A 25,156-nucleotide genomic window follows, 5' to 3' on the forward strand; every position below is an offset into this window, starting at 1 on the left:
TGCTCAAGCAATGTTATTTTATTATTCTTACAGTTTAAAAAATAAAATTAGCCAATGTTGGCACAGCTTCCACTACACAGCAAAAGAAAACTTCTTTGTTTAAATAAATTTTGGGACAGGGAAAACAATCCTGGGATAATACTACGTGCCATTCTCTTGAAACCAAAGTAAATAGTTCTTTTTTTTCCCTGAATATGCATTCAACTCAGACCTAAAAATACGTTAGACCAATAAAGTTACTTTACTGAATTAATGTGCAGCAAAAAAAACAAATCAAAGAAAATATGTAAACAATTTATGTCTGGAAGGAAGGACTTTGTTTCATGATGATTCATCATCTTTTTCTCTAATTCAGCTTTCTAAGAGTTTTCCATCAAGCTCTCTAAGGGCTAAATTCCACATGGAGAAATACGAGATACTTGAGATCAAGAAGTGCAACATTAGCAGTTCCTTGTCAGTTGGCATCTTGTTCTGCAGTGAGAGAGACTGATGAAGGGCTCCCCAGTTGTCTCACATGATTTAACTTTTATCATCATCATCTTCTCCAAAGTAATTTCCCTTGTTCCTTCAACTGAAGCAACTGGATTCTTAAACAGAAGTTTGGATATCTGGTTGCAGTTTGGTTGGACAGTGGAAGTTCTGGCACCATTGTCATTCTTTAATCTAAAAATACAAGCAAATGGAAAAAAACATATTGTGGAAGATGAAGTACTAAAGTGAAATGATTGCAGCTTTTTTTCAACATGATACAGTTAGATGTGGAAAAATTAACTCCTTTTGCTCTGAAATTCTCTGGAACAAGATCGCAAGTACTAAAACAGTAATTCCCAAATAACAATCAAAGAGTTATTTAGTCTCCAATTCTACAAACATTGGGCATCATAGATCTAACTAGGACCCCATTCACTTGAAGTTAAGTTTATGAAAAATGGATGCAAGATTAAAGCCCTAATTCTGGATCCTATTTAAGACCAGAGATTCTTAAGAGCATTAAAGCTCCACAAGGCCCAGAGCCTCTCGCAGACCTAGGACAGCATTCCTATGCACACAGGGAGAAGCCAGAAATTCTCACATTCTCATTCCAACTTTCAACATTAAATGACTCAGCTTTAAGTCTCAGTACCAGACCTTGCTTAATATTACATTGCTCTCCCTCAGGCCTAGAATTAGAACTTAAATTCTAATCCAAACATCATAGCAAGATTTTTTTTAAAGTGACAGATAGAGGGACATTAATATTTTTTGCTCCTAATAGAAGGCAAAACATTTATATTTAGCCCCACAGCCTTTGCTTCCTCTGACACAGGAGGAGAACGTCTGTAGGTGTTGGTAAGAATTAAATGCACTTTAACGCTAACAGGAAAAGATCTGGGACCCAAACTAGCCACAGTAAAAATGGCCAACACTTCTTATTTACAGACTACTTCCACTATATTTATACAGGCAATTAGATTTCAGACAGACTGATGTATGTTAAAATAGTGAAGGGTTATTTCTTAACTTGAGAGAGGGGGAAAAACGAACAACATTTTAAAACTCTGAACAAAGTAATTTTTGCTCCTAATAAACTGAACAGAACCGTGGCAAGTTTTTCCTTGCATCTTGCTGAAGCACTGTCTCTTTTTCAGCAGAATAAATTCACTTTTTAGGCCAAAGGGTGTAAAACAGGTCTTAATCATGAAAACTAAATGCTGTCTAAAAGTTAACCCTGTTCCTTTACAGTACAGAAAGTCTGTAACAAAAATGCCATACCTCTGTGACAACTCCTGCAGCAATAGTGGAACCACTGTAGCGTAACATAAACCTCCCAAGCTCTTTAAAATCTTTATATAACTCTAGAGCAACAGGCCTTTGAGTTTGTAGTTCTACTAGAGCATTCTGTCCTTTAGTCAAGCACCTGCAGGTAAATAAGCAGAAAATCTATTATAAATATATGCATACACAAATGAAAAAGTGAATAAATTGGAAAAAAAAATCAACTTAAAAAGCCAAAACTATAATGATCAAGCTTGATTTCAAGTATAACCCAAGCCACCAGACTGAAATCTCAGTAGCCTGGAGCACACCTTTTAAAAAGGCATCTGAGTTTTCTTTAAAAACTTCTAGAGAAGGGCAGCCACCACAAAACTTAGAAAAAAATTTCTGACGTTAATGATCTCATTAATACTTTTTTTTCATTTCTAGTAGAAATCAAGTCTTGTTTCAAACCCGATGACTAAAGAGCCAACTCATTGTTCTGTAGAAGTCATGATTTTTCTTCCCATTACCTTACGGCAAAAGTTTCAGCCATACAATTTCTGGAAAAGGATTATTCTGATAATGTTGCATGTATCAAAGAGCATTTCTACCCAAATACAGATTTAAATAACTAGAGGGATGTTCCCACAGTTTAACTTGTATGCAAAGACTCCCTAAATCTCCTTTTCTCTGACCCACTGTTTAGTAGAGTTTATTTTAGACAGTAACCCATCTCCAGAATTATACCAAGGATCCCATGGTATTACAGGAAGAAAAGAAATAATGTAAACAAACAAAAAACCCCAAAAAATCCTTTAAGTGCAGGGTTGGTGATCTAGGATTCACTCCCAATTCTGCAAGTGACCTTAGTCAAGTCAAGTCATTTTACTCCTCAGGTGCTTAACATTTATCAAGTGGGTAGGAGGTTTTTCACTTTGTAAAGCACTCTGAAAACTGAAATTAACTAAAACAATGAAAGCATATTCTTAAAAATACATTATTGCTTTATGATAGAACCTGCTTGATACACCACATATTAATCAAAAGGCAGCCTATTTTTCAAGCAACTATTAACTATTCAAAACACTTACTTGGGTTTTTTCTTTGTCACTTCCCCAGTGCTTTTGTGCAGGACACTCAACAGTCTTCTAATAGTAGCAGGTTCACTTACAGTTTGATAGTGTAAAAGCACCTAAAATATTGTTTCAGTTATTAAACATCCTACAATAATCAGAAATCCTAGGTGTTAATGCTTGAAAATACCGACTTCTTTTAAGATTGACTTTTTTTAAACAAATGCATATAAAACTTCTCTCACAGGAGTCTCTGCCTCATATTCAGTAACTGTTTCTAATTCCTAAACTTTGTGATCTCTACAGATACGACACAAAGGTCATGTATTAATTCATCCTAAATACATTTTTCATTCTTAAGTGTTTTGCTTTTGCCACTTCAGTGCAATTCTGTAGCATGAACTGATGTTTTATTTATTTTAAAAGATATCTTACAACTAATTGCATCATTACACTCCTACAAGGCGTGAACTTTCTAAAGGACAGCCTAGCCTGACTGTGGATGAACTCTATGTTTTCTTGAAATGCCTCAGCTCTGTATTAAAAGACAGTAGGAATATGCATAAACAGCCACAATAGTCCCTTACACCCTCTTCAAATTAAAGAATAATTTGTTTCTTCTGGAGTGACAGAACCACATCTGGACACCTCTCATATCTGGGGGGGTCAAACTCAGAGAGGAAAAGCTCTGAGCAACCTGTAATGAACACAGGAACGTTCAGAGAGACTTACAGGAAATCCTTTAGTGATTGGAACCTCAATATTGAAGATGAGAATCCGAGCTCTAAAACGAGTGCAAACATTAATGGGTTCCTTGGGATCACAAAATACACAGCCAACACTGCAAAAGAGAACAAAAGAAATGGATATATATTTTGACATAGAAATGTTAATCCCTTCACTGGAAAAGGATAAATTTTTAAGACAAGCAAAGCAAAGACAAGACCACTTTAATATAACCTGGGGAAAAAAATTATTCAGGAACACCATATTAAAGCCTGTAACAAAATTAATTCCTAGACAACGTACAGTATTTTGTGGGCATGCATGAAGAGGTCTGTCTAGTTCAGTGAACAATTACGTCCATTGCTAATCAGTTTCTAAAAATGTCACTGTTTCCTGTGTGTAGGTACTTTGAAGAATTAGACTTTAATTCAGAGATTAATTGTTCCAGATCAATAGCATAAAATACTGCAGGGTGCCCAAAATTGCAGTGCTCCTGCCTGTAACTACACTGTTTTGTGGATAAAGGAACACTGTGATCAGGACTCTGAAAACTTAAGCTCTCAGCAGCACTTATTTGCAAAAAATTCTACATGGAGTGACAAGTAAGCTGCTGCTCATTACTAGTCCATAAGGCAGACTAGACACAGCTCTTTTTCACAGTGGCTAGTTTTAGCCATCTAAAATGAAAGGAAGATTAACCCCACACAGAAAAACATGACTGAAGAGAACAAACAGCATAATTAAACATATACATCACATGTATTAAAATTTTATTAATATCAAGAGGACTCAAAACTTAGTACCTTTTCTTGACAAATCTAACATATCTCCAAAAGATGAATAACATCAAGGTAACGAATTGACTCAAACCTTTGTTCAACAAGTAGAACAAGACTTCCCTCTGCCCCGATTTACCACAGAGAATCACACCCCATTATGAAATGGCAATACAGAAAACTTTTCCCTTAAAAGCAGAGCAAAACTTTGCAAAACTGTCAATGCAAGGAGTATTTCAAACAGTGGCTTGAAAGTTTGCTGTCTGAAGTCCAGCTGGAATGTAAAATAGATTAATTATAGATCTAATTTTCTAGACTGAACAACAACTGACACCTAAAACATTGAGGCTACTGCTTAGCGTGAAACCTATGGACTGAAGTAGACACAATGAGATTTTCTGTGTCTCCCTGAGTGTACCAGACCCCCCCCAAAAACGGGTCAGCAAAACATTTACCAAAACAATTGTTACAACCAGCTAAATGTGTTGAATAAACAGTTTCCACCAATTTCATTTGTCCAGATTTACTTACTGGTACACAATGGCAGTTTTGGCTGTTTTGTTAGAATGATTTACGATTCATTAAACTCTTCAAAAACCTTTTGGTTTATTTAGCAATAAGGATTTACTTAATTCAGCAATTACAATGTCCAAGGACAAGTCTTAAGGTAAAAGGCTTTAAAGGTTACCAGTGTCAGCACTGGGGCAAAGTACGAAAACTAACAGTATTCTTCTGAGGTTGCCGTTGTACATGTAGCAGATGTTTCCAACGTTTGTACATGCAAGCCAGGTGATATGCATCACTTTGGTTTTAAATATCCTGGTAGCCACATCATTCCTCAAGTAAACCGCTGATTGTTAAGTATAATAGTTATAAAGCTTTTCATTAAAAACAAACCGTTACTTAGACTGAAACCCAGTTTTGCTCACTTGATTTTGATGATATCCATGCCGGTCAAAGTGAGACTAACGTGATCTCCTGCTGCAGCCCAATCAACTGGTTCATCGTGCAGTGTGATTCCTGGAAATGAGTAAGAACAGAACCTCACAGTGAAGTACCTAGGTTCTGAGCTACAAACAAACAGTTCTGTTTGGGCCATTTGTGCTTCATCAACCATTACTCATCAATTTTCAGTATGAATGGGTTGAGAGTAAAAGCTTTTTAACCGAGAAGACTGAGGAAGCTCTTTTTTTTCCCCTTGGTGAGGACTCACTATTCTCTCACCCCACCCTGCACAATAACATGGCTTTATTTAAGCCATAGAAGGGGACCTGGCACTTGTCACACAGCGCAGATGACGCAGTCCTGAAAATGCCGTAGTACTAATATCTCCGTATCTGCCCCACCCATCCTTTGAGGCACATGCACACCCTAGACCGCATCTTTCATACACTTCAATGGTACTCTGTCAACTTTCATTTACCTTAAGTGGGTTTGCTGACTCTTTCATAAAAAAGCGTAACTGATGCCTTACGTTCACAACATCGCGTCTAGTAGAAAGCATCTTTAAAAGTAATGTTATCCTGATTTTGATGTATTTTAATCACTTTAAAAGATAACCTGGCTCGTGGGTGAGGACAAAACTAATTGTTTCTGACTTAACATTCTGAGGTTTCTGGTAGACAACAAGACGGAAAGAAAAAAAAAACCCTTTTATAAATACCACATACATTTATATGCAGTAAATGCAGGACCTAGTTCTACTTCGCTACAGATTGTATTTATTGATTTGCAAATCTGTTCCCAACACCACTTGTCAAAAATATGCCAGAAAACATCACTCAGCTACAAGCATGTTAAGTACTGGTATTTAAGCAGTGTTGAAAATTATTTCACATATACGTGTCACTCTCACAGAATAAGCAAAACTCAGCCTCTTGAAATGAAAAACTGGCATCTTAATGTGTACACCACCTTTAGTAAATATTGTATGATAAATTAAATTATCTCTTATTTACATTAAATAGAAATAATACATGCTTAATGAACTAATACCCCCAAACCTTCACCTGCATTTCAGCCATGAGAGGCAGTCTAGAAGAAAAACCACAGAATTGTATCATTGGGGATACTCAGACAAAATACTTCTTTTTCCATGCTACTACCTCTACCCCCAAAACAGAGGAGTGACTACAGTGGTCTGAAACCCATATTCACCCATGTTATTGTAACATTCCTGTGCATGCAAACAATGTCCATACAACCATATACACGGGCACACTAAAATGCTTCCCAAATTAGTACTGAACGAGCAGGTTCTGGAACAGAACAGGACAGTTGAACCAGCACATTGCTGAATTCAGGCTAAATAGACATCATTTATTTTGAGGGTTTAATTTTTTATTCATTGGTCAATGTGGGAAAGTAATAATTTTATCTTTCTGTTTGCATATGAAACAAAACCTACTCTATAGCACATAGACAGCAAGCTTAATCAGGAAACAGCTAAACATTTAATGTCTTGACTTAGCTATTCCTCTTTTCAGAAATCAAATGTACTGAAATTTAAATCCAATTTTCTTCTCTTTTGTAGTTGCTCAGGAAAATTATATCCTGAGAGTTTCTATTTTATGAAAGGATCTCATGAACATCAAACAACAGAGACTTAATTCTCAAGTTTTTTCACATCTAATTCATAAGATTGATTTCTAAAGGTTGTTCAACACCCTCACACTTCCTAACAGCAGTAACACTCCACAGCAAAGCTGAATATTAATGATTCCTGTACTGCATATTTTTATAGACATTGATCAAACTCAGATGCTTTTACAGGTTCTTCATAAAACAATGTCAAAAGTCATGAGGCTATAATACCTGGGATATCTGCTATGGTAAAAAAGGGTAAAAAAAAAAAACCCTATGCAAGATTTCACATACTCTTCATAGACGTATTTATACAGACACAGTCACATCTAAAGAAATTCGTTTTATGCTTTCACATGTTATGTTTGACAGTTAGTATCAGTTTGACAGTCTGTTACCATTTCAGTAACTGCTTCTAGCCCAGTATTGACCTGAAAGTAAACACGCTTCTGAAGACTGTACCTTTTGCAGTGCAAGTTTCATTGGGAGGCATTGCCAGAAGTCGTTCTCCAGCTTGAATATAGCCTGCTTCTATTTTACCAGTCACACAAAATCCTGATCCTTGGTCTGTAATAAACACAGCAATAATTTCAAAAAACTTCATAAGGTCAATTTCCCATCACAAGTTAGCCCTTCAGAAATGCATAGATGTTTTTAATATAATGAAGATGGTTTTTTTTTTTCCCCAGTAGAGTGTTCAGTACTTGCAAGTTAGCCAGCTGTGCATCATAATGAAAACGAAACATTAAATTCAAAACCTCTAGATCTTATGTTTTTCAGAACTAAGGGAGAAATATCCTTCTTTAAACAAATGTAGGTACATGAAGAAATATTTTTTAGTTTTTCAATATTAGATTAAGCCCCTAAATTCCCAGCAATTTTATTTAATTCAGCACTTTCTCACTACAATTACAGATAAAAAAATATACCACAGACCCCTCACAAAAACTCTCATGCATACAAGTGAAAATTTCTATGTCATTTTACTGTTTAACTGAGCCAGAATCCTACATTCTCTGTCTGCATGTTACTTTTACTCCAGGAAAGTCAAGATTGATTCAGTCCTATTTAATATGAGGAGCTATTAGAACTGTAGATGACTTAAGTATTTCTAAATAAAAGAGATGCAAAGTTTTTCTTCTTCAATGTCCTAATACTCTGTTTGTTATATGAATGATATGTCAGTTATTTTCAATAGATGTGCTACACATGCACATTTATGCACGTAAACCTTAAGAAATGCCTCATCTCCTTAGCATGTGTTTGCAGGTGTGTTTAAAAAGAATCCTCTGAAGTGATTCTACAATGACATTTCCAGTATCCAAGCAAACAACAAATACACCTTTTTGCTGAACATTAGAATTCAGTGACAAGAAAGCATCTTTGTATTTTGTGTGTCACAGTAGATTAAAAGCTTAATTTAAAGCTGAATTCAAAAGAGCAAGTTGACCTCAAATCTTGAGGGCACATAACTACCAACTTGCTCTTTCGTGTTCATCACCATTATTGATGAATGTTTCCATCAATCTAGCTGGAAAAACATTACCCCTATGCCTGCAAGCTAGGTTTCCTCTATTCATTCCAGCAAATGAGATGAATGCAGTTAATTAACAGATGACAGCGGATGTCAAAATAACAGAAAACTGGAAAAGCAGATACTTGCTAGAAAAGCATCCCCAAGTTACAGAACAAATACCACCTCAATATGGTACACAAAAGAATCCGAAGCTGGCTCCGCAAGCACTTGCAGGCAACCAGAAATGTGAACTGGTTCCAGGTTCCCAATTGCTCCCAAGCACAGTCAAGAACCATTTCTCTTTTTTTCACGTCATCACCAGCTCTGGCTGGGTAAAGCAGGGTAGTGTTTGCAGCTTCGCCCTCTCCCATGCTGATTGCTTCTTACAAAGGGTCAAGTTCCTTCAGCTCTCCATTAAGTTAATGTAAGTACAAAATGGACAGTGGGGGACAGAATCAGGGCATAAAAACTGGCCTGATTTCTGTGTATCGTGGTACTCGGGTTCTGCCAGGACTTGTTCTTTGTGCTCAGGATTTGGCTGCTGGACAAGGCTTTTCTACAGTCGGGTCAAGTCATACCCTAGACAGCATTATGATATGGGAAGTGGAGACCGATGTAGCAGCAAAGGAATTTACAAGGACCTCTTAGATCAGGAGATAGTTTGCCTGGAGAGAATATCAGGAGGGCTATGGAGGACAAAAGCTAAAATCAGGGTGAGGTAGATGAATCACATGTGCAGATAACTTTAATACAGAAAGGGGTTTTCCAAACCTATGCAAGAGCACATTCAGCACTCTCACTTTTCACCCACTTCTATGGACAGCTCCTCCTGAGCGTGCACACGCACTGGAATAGAGCTGAGAACAACTGCTACTTCACATACTGGTACCTGCAGCTACTTCCTCTGGCAGCATCCGAGTTAATCAAGTTTTGAGATGATAAGGTAAGAAAAAAATAGGCTAAAAAACACCTAAAAGGCCACATTTAGTGATAAACCCTGTGTATGTAAATTGAGTCCCTTCCAAAGCCATTACTTTTTTGCATACTTTAGCAAAAAAATCAGACTTTTCCACAGAACAGATTTAGTCAAAATTGCTCATTTTGTGAGACTTAGGCTCAAGCACAGATGACTATTGCATCAAAAAAGTTGTGATAATATTTTCAAAGATCTTAACCAATAATCCTAACACACTTTCCCACAGCTCACAAAATTAAAAGACAGAAAAAAATACAGTCACGGCCTAGATGACGAAACCAGTGGTAAGACACTAGGGCAGGTTCTCATGTAAGGTTTCAATTTTTAACGTTATGGCTTCAGTACCTTAAGCCAGCTAACCCAGGGCTTGTACATCATCTAGTGTTTTCTCAAAGACCCACAGGAAAATTGCACAAAACTGATTTTTCCAATTATAATTAGTATTTTGATCTGGTTTGTTTGTACTTCCCCTATAAACACCCCCTATAAAAAGTAAAGTTTCTTTTAAAATATGAATTTCAACAATAATATTTGATTATAAGTATTTACAGCATTTTAGATCATGCTGTCATTTAGTTTGGAACGTTTCAAATGGGATGAGTGTTACAAACCTTATTTCTTCTAAAATTACCTGTAAATGTAAATGCATTTACCTGAAAAAAATATAAACTTTACCACGAAAACCTTAAGGGCTCAAGGCAGCCTATTTTCTCCAGACAATGGGAATAAGAATTGGTTACAGTTACTTGCTGTCCATATCTCCATCAGTGCTAGGGAATCGGTAGCTGCCTTTCATTAAATCCTTGCCTGGCTATAACAGTCACACCACCACCCCCTTTTCTTCAACCTCACCTCCCCAAATTTTTATATGAAAATTAAGGAATTTATCATTATTTACCATTACAACAATGAATATAAAAGGAACAAGTCAAACTTTTTTAAAATCTAGGAGTGGAAGGCAAAAAGACCCCAAAGTCACACTCATAAAAAGTTTGAGAAACATTCATCTAGCCAACAAGAACCAGTTTTGGAAACTCCCAAATTCTGTCCCACAGAACCATCAACTCATTACACAGCCAATCAGCTGGTCATTAAGATTTTCTTCCTCATTTCTTTTCCATTGTGTTTCTCCTTCAGTGGCACTAAAATTCAATGACAAATGGAGCTTGAAAATTTACTGTTCCTGTTCAAGACTACTGATACACATAACGCTCCTACTTTAAGTCTTATTTTTACAACATTTTTTAACACTTGTGTTAAATATTGGTGAAATGACAGTGGAAAATATTATAAAAACAACCAACCTTTAAAAACATCAGCAACACACAACCTAAACGGTTTATCCACTGATCTCTGTGGTGGCTTGAAAGAATCTGCAAATAAATTCATAAAACCTTTTAAAATTTCTGTATTCAATAACTAACTCAACAACTTCCCACTTAGGGATAAATCAACTATATTGCATTCCAAAGACTTTGTCACACATTTCCCCCAAAATCAAAGTTTTTACATACGCAGGACAAAGCTTTATTAGTTTTTTAAATGATGAAAATTGCACTCACCAATTTGCTCTAACAAACACTTTCCTTTATACCATTGAGTGAGGTCACTTGACTGACCCCTTGTGACCAGATTTTCACCCCCAAGGCCACTTGTTGGGATATAAGCCACATCTGAATCCTAATTAAGAAAACAAACAGAAGTTTAGTATACATTAGTAACAGGATCTTCTAGCAGTAGCAAGAGTTGCATTTTTTCAATATTACACATCTAAGCTATAAAAGAACAGTTGGCACTCCTGTTTCCCCTGGAGAAGGGAGATTACTCAGTGGACCCATCTCCTTTCTGTTTACCTCTTGCCTGATCACAGTGCTCCAACAAAGACTTTAAACATGATGACAGCTGCATGAACAGCTAGCAACTGAGTTCGGATAACAAACTTCAATTCCAAAACTGACAGGCAAAACTTTGGTTTGATGTGCTGGTTTATGCATAGGGATTTCAGGAAGGCCACAGCCAGTCCAGATGGATAGTAGCTGTAACTGAGGAAAGAATGGCAAATAGAGAGTGTTCTTCGGAGTTCATAATCCACTCTGACACTTGCTCTGGTTTAAAACTCTCTACTGTCATTCATGTAATCCTTGAACATTAAGAGAGACGACCCTTGGTGTGTTCTGTTTTGTAGACAACAATCCCAAGAAACTACAAGTGAGGCAAGTGCCCCAGAGAGTCAACAGACTTAAACAAAGATGGTGACAGAAACAGTATTAAAAAACTGACTAACCTTATTCAGGGCTCAGTGTACACCCTAACAGTAAGAAAAGGAATCTGCTATACTATGTGCACATAGTAGCAGCAGGAAAGTGACACAAAATAACCTGACTGTGAGAAAAGGTCATCCTACCCAAATGCCTGAACAAACCAAAAACCTTAGAAATTTACACTACCTTAAAGCCAGCTTGTTTAAGAAATTGGCCAAGCTTACTCGTGATTTCCTGAAATCTTTCTTGTTGCCAATTGACCTAAAACAGAAAACAGATAATAAAATAGATTTGTAACCATTACTTGAACATACAGCTACCTGTCATCAACTCTGTAGTACACGTAGGCATTCTTCACACACAGCACCCAATGAATTTACAAATATGAGATTTCCAGGTGGATTCATAGTTGAATACATAAGAGCACACACACATCAACAATCACTGATAACAAACAACACACCACTTAGCTTGTAAGCCCCTTGAGTTTGATTTGTCCTTGAACAGCACCTTTTTAAGTTTGCACAAAAAGTATGCAGGAATACATATAACACAGTAATAATCTAGAACACAACTAGTAATATTTAACACACCTTACAGGTTTAAATAAAGCTTTTGGTGACTTGACCTGAAAGACCACCAAGATACCCTTGCAGAAGTCACTGGGTTAACTGCTTATGTGAGATTTTCACAAGTACAGGACTGAACCTTAATCATTATAGCACCAAAACTATCCTTCTTTGTGCTTTCAAAATACACTCATAACTAAAAAGAAGAGTACTGTAAAGTCTAAACACAAAAGACTGGGCTGAGGCTGAGAATCAAAGAAAGAAACAGCACTTTATTATTACTTTCACAATATCCATCTTTAAACTTAGAGTCCACAATCCTAGATGGAAGCCCTTCAATTAAATTTAAAAAATTGAGCATGTACCTGGTCCATTTTATTGACGGCAACAGCTAGCTGTGTCACTCCAAGAGAGCGCACCAATAATCCATGTTCTCGAGTCTGTCCACCCGTCTCAAACCCTGCTTCAAACTCTCCTCTACTAGCATCCACAACCAAAATAGCCACATCAGCCTAGATTAAAAAAAATACAAGGAAAAGTGGTTAAAAGGTGGAAATAATCTGAGTAAATATGTCAATAGCTAACATTTCACACAAAATGTACTTTACATGGGAGGAATACTGATGTGTTTCAAATGTAACTGAAACTGCTCAGTCCAATCTAAGTTCTGCCCATTTTGGTGAGATATTACGGCATTACGTCATCTTAGGTCATAAGCCACCATTTTCTGTTAAACACAAGCCAACTCTCAGTTTTGGGAATCTGTCTTCTTCAAAGTACCCACTACGGATGTGCTGTGCAGACCTCAACTAAACAAAAGCGGGCTGTGCTTCAGAAGCTTAAGAATATGTATAAGCACAACATCCAGTTCTCCCTGCCTGAGTCTGGACATCTTCACAATGAGAAGCTGTAAAAATTACAGATAAATCACCTCACTATACAACTGGGACAAATGGTCCACTGAATGTTGGATGTGGATGCTTCACGGTCCACTCAACATGCTGGAGCATGACAAAATCAAAGCTGAAAAGACCAAGTAGCCTATTTTTCATAGGTCTGATGAGAGAGACGTACTGGAAAGAAACTAGTATGTTCTCCCTTTCCTTACATGCTTATGCTTCAGGATGCTAGGAGAAGGAACAGAGACAGCACATTGTCCTGGCTCTGAATTCCCCTTACCTTGTCTTAGGCATGAAATCCCCACAGCTCAAACAGAGATGGCAGAAGGGTGAGAATGGGAAAAGGATGAGGGATTAATTTCCCCACAGCTCTCACCCTCAGAAATGCATTGCGGTGAACTTCTCCCTCAAAAAAGGGACATCCTGTATTTACTAAATTATAAAAAACTGTACCTCGGGACTTACGTGAATTAACCATATGCATCAAAGGCCAGATCCTGGCCCTGATAAGGCTGATTTGCATTTTGCATAACAGCAGTTGGGGATTCACCTCCTAACAGAATTCTCCACGATAAAAAGGCATCAGAGCCATTTCCACATTTACTTTCTTCCACCCATTGCTTCAGCACTGAGCCTACTCTAATAGGCAACAGAAACTTGCGAAGTTTCAGTGATTCCCTAACAGGCTTCAAAAGAGACCAGTCCCTTACCATCCTGGAAGCTGAGGGAACACAGAGATACCAAGTCATACTTGGCCAGCCTCGTCTTCTGCTGAATTGATACAACTGCTGGTGGACCTGTAAGTCTTCTTTTAACACTTCTGCCTGTATTACTTTTCCCCCAAAAGACAAACCAATTGACATTAAAGTTGTAAAGAAAATGGTGTGGCTGAGTCAACATTTTCCACTGTTCTGAAACTAAAGCTCCATTACTAATTTTAAAACTCCTAAACTTCTTACAACATATGCTCCACAATATAGATGACTGTACAAGCTCTACACCATAATTTGCAAACTCCTGACTATTCTGCAGTGTAACCACCAGGTGACAAGGTCTGAATTCCTACCCAGGCTCTGCTTCAGAGACAGAGCAGAATTTGGGGCAAACCAGTCTTCCTACAGTATAGTTCTCTATCTGCAAAATCATACTAATAGTACCCATCCTTACTGAGATCTTAAGATAAAACTCACATTTCAGACTGTAAGGACATGCACAAACAGAAACCTCTACACAGCAGCACAGCGTTGGAAAAAAATAATCTTTGATTACACCTCTCCTTTGGAGAATCTACTCAACTATTTAAAAAAGGTGCCTTTAACTGGAAAAAAATTCACACATTTTATGTCATGTAACCACATGTTATTCACACCCCTGCTTTGATTTAGTATTTCCATAAATTAACTAACCTATATGAGAATGGTAAGTGCCACACTGAATTCAACAGGTAGTGCCCAATACTTTTGACTTTACCTACTGTTCCTAAAGCAAGTGTCATGTAGTCTCTGCAAATGTCCTATTGACAATACAGATACATTCTGCATACACTTCATTATCTATGCTGTTTCGTCATCCCATATAAAATACACAGCTAAATAGAAGAATGCCTTTTGCCTGACCTCTACAAATCTTTATTTAAGCTCAAAACCACTTAAAATCTTTACCTACAAGACCACTTTCCCAGAACTTCTTGTTGAGTAGACTTATGCCACATTTGAATAGCTTTCAAAGCTCAACTCTGATTTTATCAAACTGCAACTCAGTATTCAAATTACTTCCCTAATAAAACTCTCCTCCAAAAAGTTAATGTCCCAGAAAAAGAAAAGCAACTGTCTTTAGAGTTAAACACACACATTCTTTTTTAAGTTTAGAAAACTCAGGAAAACCTCTGAGATATCTTAGCACCATCAATTATTCCATTTCATCTTAGATTTTAAAAGAAGAAGAAAACAAATTTAAGAAAAAGTTATAAATAATAATGCTATTGTAAGAAAGAGTTTTAGAACATCTCTACCTGTGCAGCTCCTGTGATCATATTTGGAATGAAGTCTTTGTGGCCTGGAGCATCCATCAGTGTAATTACTTTAGTCTTTGTCTCAAATTTTGTCATACCAACATCCATTGTCACTCCCCTTAAACAAAACATACATGCAGCGCACCATTAAAACTTCTTTCAAAGCTTCATAAAGTAAGCCATTAAAAACACAATCATGAAGTTATACACTTCATAGCTTTCATTTGATTTAGCCTGCACAAAAAAAAAGGGGGGGGGGGGGGGGGGGGGACGACACACACTATAGGACTAGTTATACGTTTGCAAAGATCCACATGCAGAACAGCTGATTATCAAGGAGGGATCACAGTGCTCTGACTCAGTTCCACATGTTACATATTCTGCACAGCACACAGGACAGGATTCATCTGATCAAATGCAAACATCTATCATGCATGTGTCTGTATCTGGATTAGTCATCTACATCTCCCTTTACAGACAATGAGGACAGACAGGCACTTTCAAGGGATAAAAATGTCTCGTATCAGCACGGATACTTAAATATGCTACTTCCAATGACAACAAAACAACAAAAACCCTCCAAAGCCCCAAACATTTACAGATGTCTCCAGAAAGTTTTTATTTAAAAATACAAAACTCAAAGTAAAAAAAAAAAAAAGAACAGAATCAACCAAAAAGACCAATTCAGAAAACTCTTGCCTTAATAACTAAAATTTATATTCTGAGGGGAAATCTGGTACCTACATGCATGACTGTTGGATACTAAAAAAAAAAATCATAAACTCAGGGATGTAACTTTTAAGGCTCATGACAATTATTCCATGAATTTTACTTTCTGTTAATATTTTACTCTTTGTAGGCAATAAATATTTATCTCTATTTCTGGTTTCATATATCAATTACATCGTATCAAAGGTAGTTTGTATTAATAAAACAACATACTTAATATGCTTAATATGGTGTTTTTATTATTCTCTTACAGATCTGTGAAAGAAATTGATCTTCCAAGTCTGCCCATTTCACACCCAGCTACATCCACAGGGATTAAGAGAAACACCTTTCTCCATCAGCTTGTCATCTTTTATGTCCTTAGACTATAATGCCATGACAACACTACCACTACAATATCATCAGCCCTTAACTGATGTAAAGGTACTTTTAAAATTTGTGTTTGCTTGCTTCAGGGTTGTTCCCCCATTCCCTGTACCCACACCCTCCAACACACATAGCCCCACTCAGGTTTGTATGCACACTCAGAACACAAAAGGACTGGTATAAGCAAAAGTTTAGTTATAGACAGTGACACTGAAAAAGTGTGTCCACCTTCAAAACCAACAAAGTTACACACTCTATATGGACTGCCTTATTCAATGTTCTTCAGCATCTGTGCACATTGTGAAGGTTATCTTTGCAACCAGAAGAGCTTATATGCTATGAAATCACGGGTGACAAGTGATTGTAAAAATATAAGCATAAGCAAATGCCTTTTTTTTAAATTTTGTTTGTTCTTTCAGGAAAAAATGTAGTTCCCATTAAAAGATATTTCTACCTTTCTCTTTCTTCACCAGTTTCATCCAAGACCCATGCATAGGCAAACGAAGCTTTGCCAGCCTTCTTGGATTCCTGTTCATATTTGTGCATAGTTCTTTTGTTCACATTTCCCAAAAGGTAGAGCAGATGACCCATTAAAGTACTTTTACCTGCATCAACATGTCCTATGGAGGGAAATAAATATCAATTTGATTAATTTATGCATTTTAAATATAGTACAAGAAGAAATACACTAAAACATATGAAAATCACATGCACTAATAAGGTTCATTGAATCCATAAAATTTTACAATACTGTAAGACAGAGACAGTTTATTGAAACAGGCAATTAGCACAACAACCATACAGAACCTCAAAATTCATACTAAAAACAACACACAGCAAGAATGAAACCAAACCAAAGTATACTTTACTATACTGTCAAAAGGAAGCTAAGTCAACCTCACTGTCCTAGTCAAGGATGTCTGAAGGTACTCCCTCCAAAGAACAAAGGTCAAGCAGATGCAACTGAAAACAGTAAAAGACTTCCCTTCTCTGGAGAGAGGAGGCTTGCTTCTGTATCACTTCCAGATTCAATCAACACAGTTTTTAATCTCTACGACTGTCAAAAATGTAATTTAACTGTATTACCTATTACCACCAAATTAAGAAGTTGCTTTCCTCCTTGTCTCTTCTCCAACTCTGCTTTCACATCTATTTGTGGTTTTGTCTTGCTCGACTTTTTTACTGGAGTAGGCACCGTATTCTGCTCTTCTGAAACCTGCACTACTTGGGGTGAAAGAGCAGATTTTGGGACTGCCTCAAGTACCCCAGAAGCTACACTAGCATCTTCAGTTAACAGTCCTTTCTGAGGTGTGTTAACATGGCCATTTTCTTCAGCAATCACACTAGGGAAAAAAAAGAAAACACAAGGAATGCAAATGACAAAGAAGCCACAGAAATATAGGAGAGAAATTGAGTTTTCCCTTCACTATCATGTAAGCCCCAGACAAGGAGTATGTGATAAGCCCACTAAGGTGGAAGTGATAAGCAGCTGGATACAAACTGCACAGATACCAGCTCTGAACATCTTGTCTGAAAAACACTGTGTACAAAAGCAAGATAAGTAATAATCTTGTAAAATACATGAAACAGATAAACAAAAGCTTCCCACAACCACTTATTTCAACAGGGAGGGAAAGGACAGTTGTGAAGAACAGCTACAGAGAGCTGGTCATCTCTGAAGAGCCTAATTCAGCTTCGAAGCATTGATCCTAAAACATCTTCCACATACAGTACAAGTATTGCAGCTGAAAGTACCAATGTTCTATTGTGAGAACAGCAATACAGTATAAAGGGTAGCATGTCTGAGTTGCAATTTAAGGTGCAACACTTATATAGAGCCATAACAGATGAGTTACATTTATTGATACTGAGAAAATTTGTTTCATCATAAAGCAAGGCATCTAGAACTAAGGAGATTTGGATTTCCCAACTCCTCTTTCTCTAACACCCTATTCTCCCATAGATCACCATATCAATCCTAATAGTAAATAAACCTAAATATGTTATTCTCTTACACTGTCTCATTGTTTTTCTCTCTGATTTGTAAATGAGGATATTTCCTAATTCACTAAAGCATTCTGAGAATACACAATATGATTCTTCACCTGTTATGGCAAAGATGACCACTAAAACCAAATGCTAAGTAACATCTTCAAGAGACCAAAACCTTTCTTACTGCCTGACAGAGCTCTATGATGACGTATTAATGTAAGAAGCAATACAAGAACAGAAGCAGTTATTACAGCTGTGACAACATTAGATTGTAGCAGATTTCAATATACAAACTACTGACCATTCCAGTATATTGAAAATACCAACAAAATACTGTATTTAAAACTTTATCCAAGGAGAAGAGGCTTCTTCCCCTAGAAAACTGGAAATCCTTTCCAGTGCAGTAACCACCATGCTGCTGGCTGCTTTCTATGGAACAGATTCACATAGGCTCTCGAGACTCAAATGTCTCCACATCCAGTGGATTCTTCACTCTCCACTTTCTGTTTACATACCACAAACAACTTGCTAGTTTTCCTCTTCAAGTTCTATAAACAAAACCACTTATTTTGGTACTTTAGAATACCACATTGTGACACTTCTGCTTTTATTTGACATTACTTGTCATTTCATGTCTGCATAGAGTATTTGGATTGTATTAGTCCCTTTCCCTTACATTGTTTCTCAGGAAACAATGTAGTCCAAGCACGTTAGTCTACTGAACAAAGCAGTTCAAGAGTTATGATAGAAAAAATTAAACCTAGGAAATGTTCAGATCGAAAGCAAAATTCACCTCTCATTATAGCACTAAGCAACATGGGGACATTTTGTAAGTCTCCCTGTTTCCCCTCAGTTTCAGAACCCACGTATGTAATCAGTGCTGCAGCAGACTGACTGATTTTGACAATTTTTCCATAAGGCCCAAAACCAAGTTTTTCTCTTGACTGTGAGACCCCAAAGCAGAAATGCAAGCTCCCATATTTTTTTGGCTACAGTTCCACAACCCAAGGTTAGGGTCTTGGGTGAAGGCTGGATACACAAGCACGTGTTTCTCAAATGAGCTACGTAAAGAACTCTGTTTATGCCAGCCATGCTGGTTGCAGGGGCACAGATAGGACCTACGCTTCTGCATAACGGACAGACAATTCTGTATACAGTCTATTCACAAGAACTTGTTCTATCAAAATCCTCTAAACCACTTGAGGGAGAAGGACAAGTATATGTCAAACTACTGCCTTATGTCACACATTCACCCCATTTTAGATTTCACACTAAAAAACCTGTATCACCAAGTATAGCCTTAGACAAGCTCAAGTCTATAACAGTGCATCTTGACAAGCTGAATACCCTTTATAAGAAGATACACTTGATTCTCTGAATTCCAAAAATTACTGGATCATTGCTTTATATGTAGCTATGGAGAAAGGTGATTACACATTAATTATTCCACAGAAAAATAGTCACTACAGTTATTTGTGCTTTCTTTATCGGAAAAGACGAGGACATTTCTATCCCACTGAACAGAAGGCTCTATTTTTTAAAATTCCTTAAATAGTACATTAACTTCAAGCTACTTTGGAATGGCACAGCAATTAAGTTCTCCAGTGTCTCTTCAGGGACATTCTACTTCATAAAAACTAACTGAAAACAATCAAACTGACAGAAAGCAATTATGTAGAGAATTAAGGCAAGAAAGCTTTATATATTTTTAATGCTGTATTTAAAATCATCTGAATGATATAAAGTACCCCAAATAATTTTGGCTTGAACTTTATATTAAGAGAGCCTCACATATATACAATTAATTTGCACTGACATCTTTCATCAAGATTAAGACTCTCTCCTATTACCCCTTTTTTCAGATGAACTTCAGTGTCAGCATAACATCTAGCACTTTCACACTGAAGTAAGTACTGTGACTAGTGTCAATACGCAAAGGTCATACTGTAATGTAAATATGGTATTTTACATTGTTATCAAGTTTTCTTCCTTTAAATTCTAATATTTGAAGTTCTAGAGAGAAGTGTTTATAAAAGAAGCCATATCAAAGCAGCCTTTGCAGTTGGCAGTAGTTTTCTCTCCTTTTCAATGTCTGCATTTCTTCCCAAACCAAATTTTCAAAGATGAATAAAATTTAAAAGGAAGGTATTTAGATGAAGCTGCAAGTAATGTGACCCTAAAACATAACTCTCAAAGACTGTCACATCAAGCTTATTAAAAGACAAAAATGTATTTTGAAAGGCAAGTTACTTGTAAGCTTCTATATTCTGCTTAGCTAATGTTTTTTTTTTTTCTAATCGCAGGTGCTCAGATCTTCTCACAGGCCAAAGCCTATGTCAGTCAAGATTCCAAAAAACCAGGATGGATACTGAGTGGCAGAATTCAAACTAATTACAGCATCTGGAAGTATCAGGGTTGTTGCCAGAAAGAATAACTACTCTCTCAATTCTAAGTAGCTTTTTATTGTGACTACTGCTGCTTAAGGCTGCCAAACAGTTTTTATTTTCAGTGGTGCAAGGAAAAAGTGACAGATACACCAGTGAAATGATGAGTGAAATAAGACTTTAGCCATTGTAACGTTAGGCCTTGCTACTTTTTCAAGGGTGAAAACATCTGAACGGTCAGTACACTGCTCCAGTTCTCAGGAGGCCTTTTCCACTGAGATTTTTCAAAACGGTTGAACTGAAAATTCCAATAAATAAATAACACAAAACTTAATATTAATATAATTTTAAAATCAAATGTAATAATAATACATAAAATTTCGAGACAGAGCATATAGGATAGCATACTAGTACCTAGTTCGTTACTAGTGCAGGCAGCTGAGGGTATAAACAAGTCGATTGCACTAGCAAGTATCTTTGGTAGCAAAGTTCTAACTTGGTCTGAGTTATGTTGAACCAACATATTAAGAAAAATTTATATTTGGAGAAAGAGCACTTCCTAACCAATTGTTTGCGTCTGTTACTGGAAGAGTAGTTTGCATGAGAACTTGATGGAACTACCAAGAGCGGTCTCAGTCTGCCAACAGCTGTGCCTGGCTGCCACATCACTGCCAGCCACTAACATGGAGCCATCAATAAAGTAACTCTTGACTTCTTTGAAAGGACAGAATGATTAACCACCTTGCACATGCACTGAGGTCATGTACTCAAGAGAGCCTGACTGCCAGCAATTCAGGCACAAATGTCGAAAAAAGCTTACGACAGCTTTTTGTTAGGAAATCAGCAGATATACAAAAGCCTGGCAAGGACTAACATTTAGTCAAAATTAAAGCTGCCAGAAACTTCCTATGTTGTCTTGCCAACAAGAACCATAAAAGTAAACTGACTAAAATCTTATGGTAACATCACTATTTTCTAGGGAAAATTAAGAAATATAACATATGTTGTTATAAGACAAGTTAGAAGACCCTCAATCTCACACAACTGTTGAAGGGTTCACACTACCATGCATTCAAAGAAGAACCTGAAAGCTTATCTGCTGAAGATTAACTCTGCATAATTTAGCTTTTAAGCATTATTTTCAATCTTCTAATCTGGACGCTTAGTGAATTATTTTTATACAACCGGCTCTTTCGGAGTACTTAAGAGTCATTACAGGAATGTCTACATTTATTTCCCCTTTCAAAATTATTAACTACACAATATTGGTCAGGCTGGTTAAAAAAAAATAATCACTCTTTTTTGCTCACAACTTCTTCTGGCCTCCTTCATGACTTAACAGGAAGAACAAGACTGGTAAATAGTTTTGCTCAAGCATCAGAAAAACAGTTTGTCAGAAGTGAGCAAACTCAATTTTCTTTAGACAACCCAACTAAGAATACCCAGCGACAAAGGCAATTAATGCTCAAAGCAATTCATGACTTCTAATAATCCATTCACATTTGAAATAAGATTTTTTGTTATTTTGAGTTCATACCTCACAACAAGATTGAATCATAAAGACTGAATAGCTAGTCAAAGAATGGTTATTTTTGCTAATGCTAGGCCACTGGTTTTAAAAACATGGTCCGTGAATTATCTTTAAGATCCCACAAAAGGTGACAACAAAAACTAGTTCATACATAGTATACAATCACCTCCTAATGGTGTCTGCACAAACACCATACAAATATTCAGGGGTGAGAGAAGGGGGCACAGTTACAAGTGTTTTAGAATCCAAACTGCAATGAATAATTTATAACACTATGCTTTTGGTCAGTGATATAAACTATGCACTCTAGAAATCTGTGTCATTACAAACTCTCTGCAGTACATTTATCAATGCAACAATAACATAAAAAGTGTCTAAAAAGAGTCAAAAGAACGAGCCTTTCTTAGGTGTTAATAAACACAGACTCATTCTGTTCCCTGACAACTCATCTTTATGCTGCCAATAAGCCACGGGATAACTGCAGAAGACAAAAACCAACTCTGATACTCATGGAGTTGGGGCAGGTGTTTATGTTTTGCTTAGTTTTTCAAATTTAGAAGTGGATGCATACAAAGTCATTACAAGCTTTCAAGACAAAGCTAGTGCTTCAGCTAACCACAATGTATTTAGCACAGACCTTACGCAGGCTCTGGAAAGGAGCTAGTCGTGCTCCCACCGTCAGGAAAGGAATAAGGAGAGCAAATGCCACTGTCCTACAGCAGAGAAGGAAAAATATGATGCAAATAAGGTCAAGGCCTCTTCCCTGATTCTTCAGGTCAAGGTCCTAGTGCCTTGGCAGTGACTCCACAGTGGCCTGTTGGACCAAAGAAGAAATGAGGCCACCATGGACTCCTTAAAGCAAAGGTCTTTAGACATGCAGATAACTTTAAAATTTAAATTGTGTTTTCTTCCAAATCTCCTGCTCTTTTACAAATTACTCCACTTCTTACCTATTCCTCCCACTTAACACAAAATGCCTAATATGCATTCAATTTCTACAGCAAAAGAGACTTTTTCTCAATTAGTATTTCAGCATTACCATTAAACAAGTGAAATGCATTAAAAAAAAATCTTAACAATATTGAGGATTTATCTAAAATGATTACCAGCACGTCCTGAAGACTTAATTTTTTCTGTGACAAAAAATAGTATGTCACTAAACTGGAACAAGCATGATACAAACTATTGCAGAATCCCTGAAGAGAAGCAGAGTAGATGAGAACCATGTTAGAGCCAAGAATCTTTCCTCAGAGACTGAATCATCACTAGCCTACCCAGGAATTACTCCAGTCTACAGATGAGGAAGCATTCTTGTCTCCTCCTTCCCCATGGAGCAAGCACACATACACAAGGTGTGGCAGTTGCTAAACTACTATGAGAGATACAAAAAAAAGAGCAAATACAGAATTTTGTAAACAAACATTTTAAACAGTCATTATTACAGACAAAAGAATTCAATCACCACTATCCAGAACTAGTTGGCAGATCTTTTTCACTCGCTTAAGATTCCTTTCTTTATATAAACTTCTATCCAAATTAATTTAATCCAGAAAAGTCCCCATTAAAAACTCCAAGTTATAAGAAGCATAGCAGAAACACCAGAGATGAAAGTGCCACTGACAGGAATTTTGTGATCAAGTCCAGTTGTCCCACGCAGAGTCACCGATTAGTAGAGGTGAAGAGGGGGGGGAAAAAAAAAATGTTCCCTTTGATATATTGCAAATCTCAAACAGCACAGAAAGATTTTGAAAGGCCCAGAAATTCTTCATTAGGAGTTTATAGCATCTAAGAAGCTAAGAGACACCACTTTCACTCAATAATGGCATTTAGCAGCATAAAAAGGATAATGACATCAGCTGCATCCCTTGTATTAAATGTGCTTATAAGACTAAGTAGATGCCACTGCTCACTTTCCACTCAGTTATCAAATATGCACAAGATACTGTAAAATAAAGACCATGCTGCCCTCTTACTCCCAAGAATGCTTTCCAGATCAGAACTACAAACACTGCGGGATGAGGTAGGGATCTTGGCACTGCTTATGCTTCCAAATTTTTTTCCTTAGGATGAACTATGGAGTTTCTTGACCTAGATTAGGTGGCTATTATAATCTTGGGTTCGAAAACAGAATAACTACATCCAAGTAAGAAAAATCCATTAACAATTCTTAATAGAAACAGCCTAACCAAAAAAAGAAAAAGGAGCCACAGAACACTACACGTAATGACATTTAATGGAGTGTATTCTCAACATGCATGCCCTGTCCTTATATATTTTTTAAGGATTCACTGCTGGCTACTCTTGTAGGCAGACTCTTATCCAGATGTCTGTTTTCATGCTCTCATGAGACATCCCCCCCCAACAGTTCCAAGTCAGGATAAAATTACAACTACTACTCAACCACTCTAATGTAGCTAAAGTATAAGGAGGATCAATTTCTTCTTTACAACAGTTGTACCCTGGACACCTGTTAAAGTTAATAAAAGCTGCAGAAGAAGGCAAAGTTTAGCCATAAGTGATTGTTTTTCCCATAAATTATTCTTAAATGTGTTACTTCCTTTGAAGAACAAGCAATTACAGTTAAGATTTATTGATTTCATAATTCCACTTAGAGAACTAAATTTAAAATAAACGAACCCTAAGAAAGTTCAGTATTCTATGAAGCGGATGTTTAAATAATTCAACTAGCTGATATCTCTCTGCACTATTCATAGTGAAAGGATTTGTTAAACTCAAAACGTGAGGTATCATCTTCTGAAAGTAATTCTGAGTCAAACAAGAAGCTGAGATGGTTAGTTCTGGAGAGTGCCACTAAAACTGCTGTAAAAAATTGAAAAAAAAGAAGAAAACTTGCTACAGGTGCATCAGTCTGAAAGAAGAGCTGCTGATGTACCTTGATGTACGAGGGCTTGGCTTACCATGGAACTTCAAATCCCATAGACTGTTTCTTTCCAGACACTGTCATTTTGGTAACTTTTGGCACAATTTCAGATTCCACTCTGGCTGACTGGGAATCCCTTGTTTTTC

The 25,156-nt window shown here is 36.9% G+C and overlaps 1 protein-coding gene across 1 annotated transcript; it reads right to left on the minus strand.

Annotated features, from left to right (window-relative positions):
* HBS1L (HBS1-like translational GTPase) lies at positions 1–25,156 on the minus strand (the record flags this gene model as incomplete). The annotated part of the gene is made up of 14 exons (XM_010082383.1): positions 1–663; positions 1,753–1,897; positions 2,829–2,929; positions 3,543–3,651; positions 5,242–5,332; positions 7,358–7,462; positions 10,692–10,760; positions 10,950–11,067; positions 11,835–11,909; positions 12,583–12,729; positions 15,128–15,245; positions 16,677–16,842; positions 17,309–17,565; positions 25,048–25,156. Coding segments are annotated over 14 exons (1,622 nt in total), but the record flags the coding sequence as incomplete, so codon positions are not given.

This window comes from Pterocles gutturalis, unplaced genomic scaffold (genome assembly GCF_000699245.1).
Source record: "Pterocles gutturalis isolate BGI_N339 unplaced genomic scaffold, ASM69924v1 scaffold27899, whole genome shotgun sequence".
NCBI lineage: Eukaryota > Metazoa > Chordata > Aves > Pterocliformes > Pteroclidae > Pterocles > Pterocles gutturalis.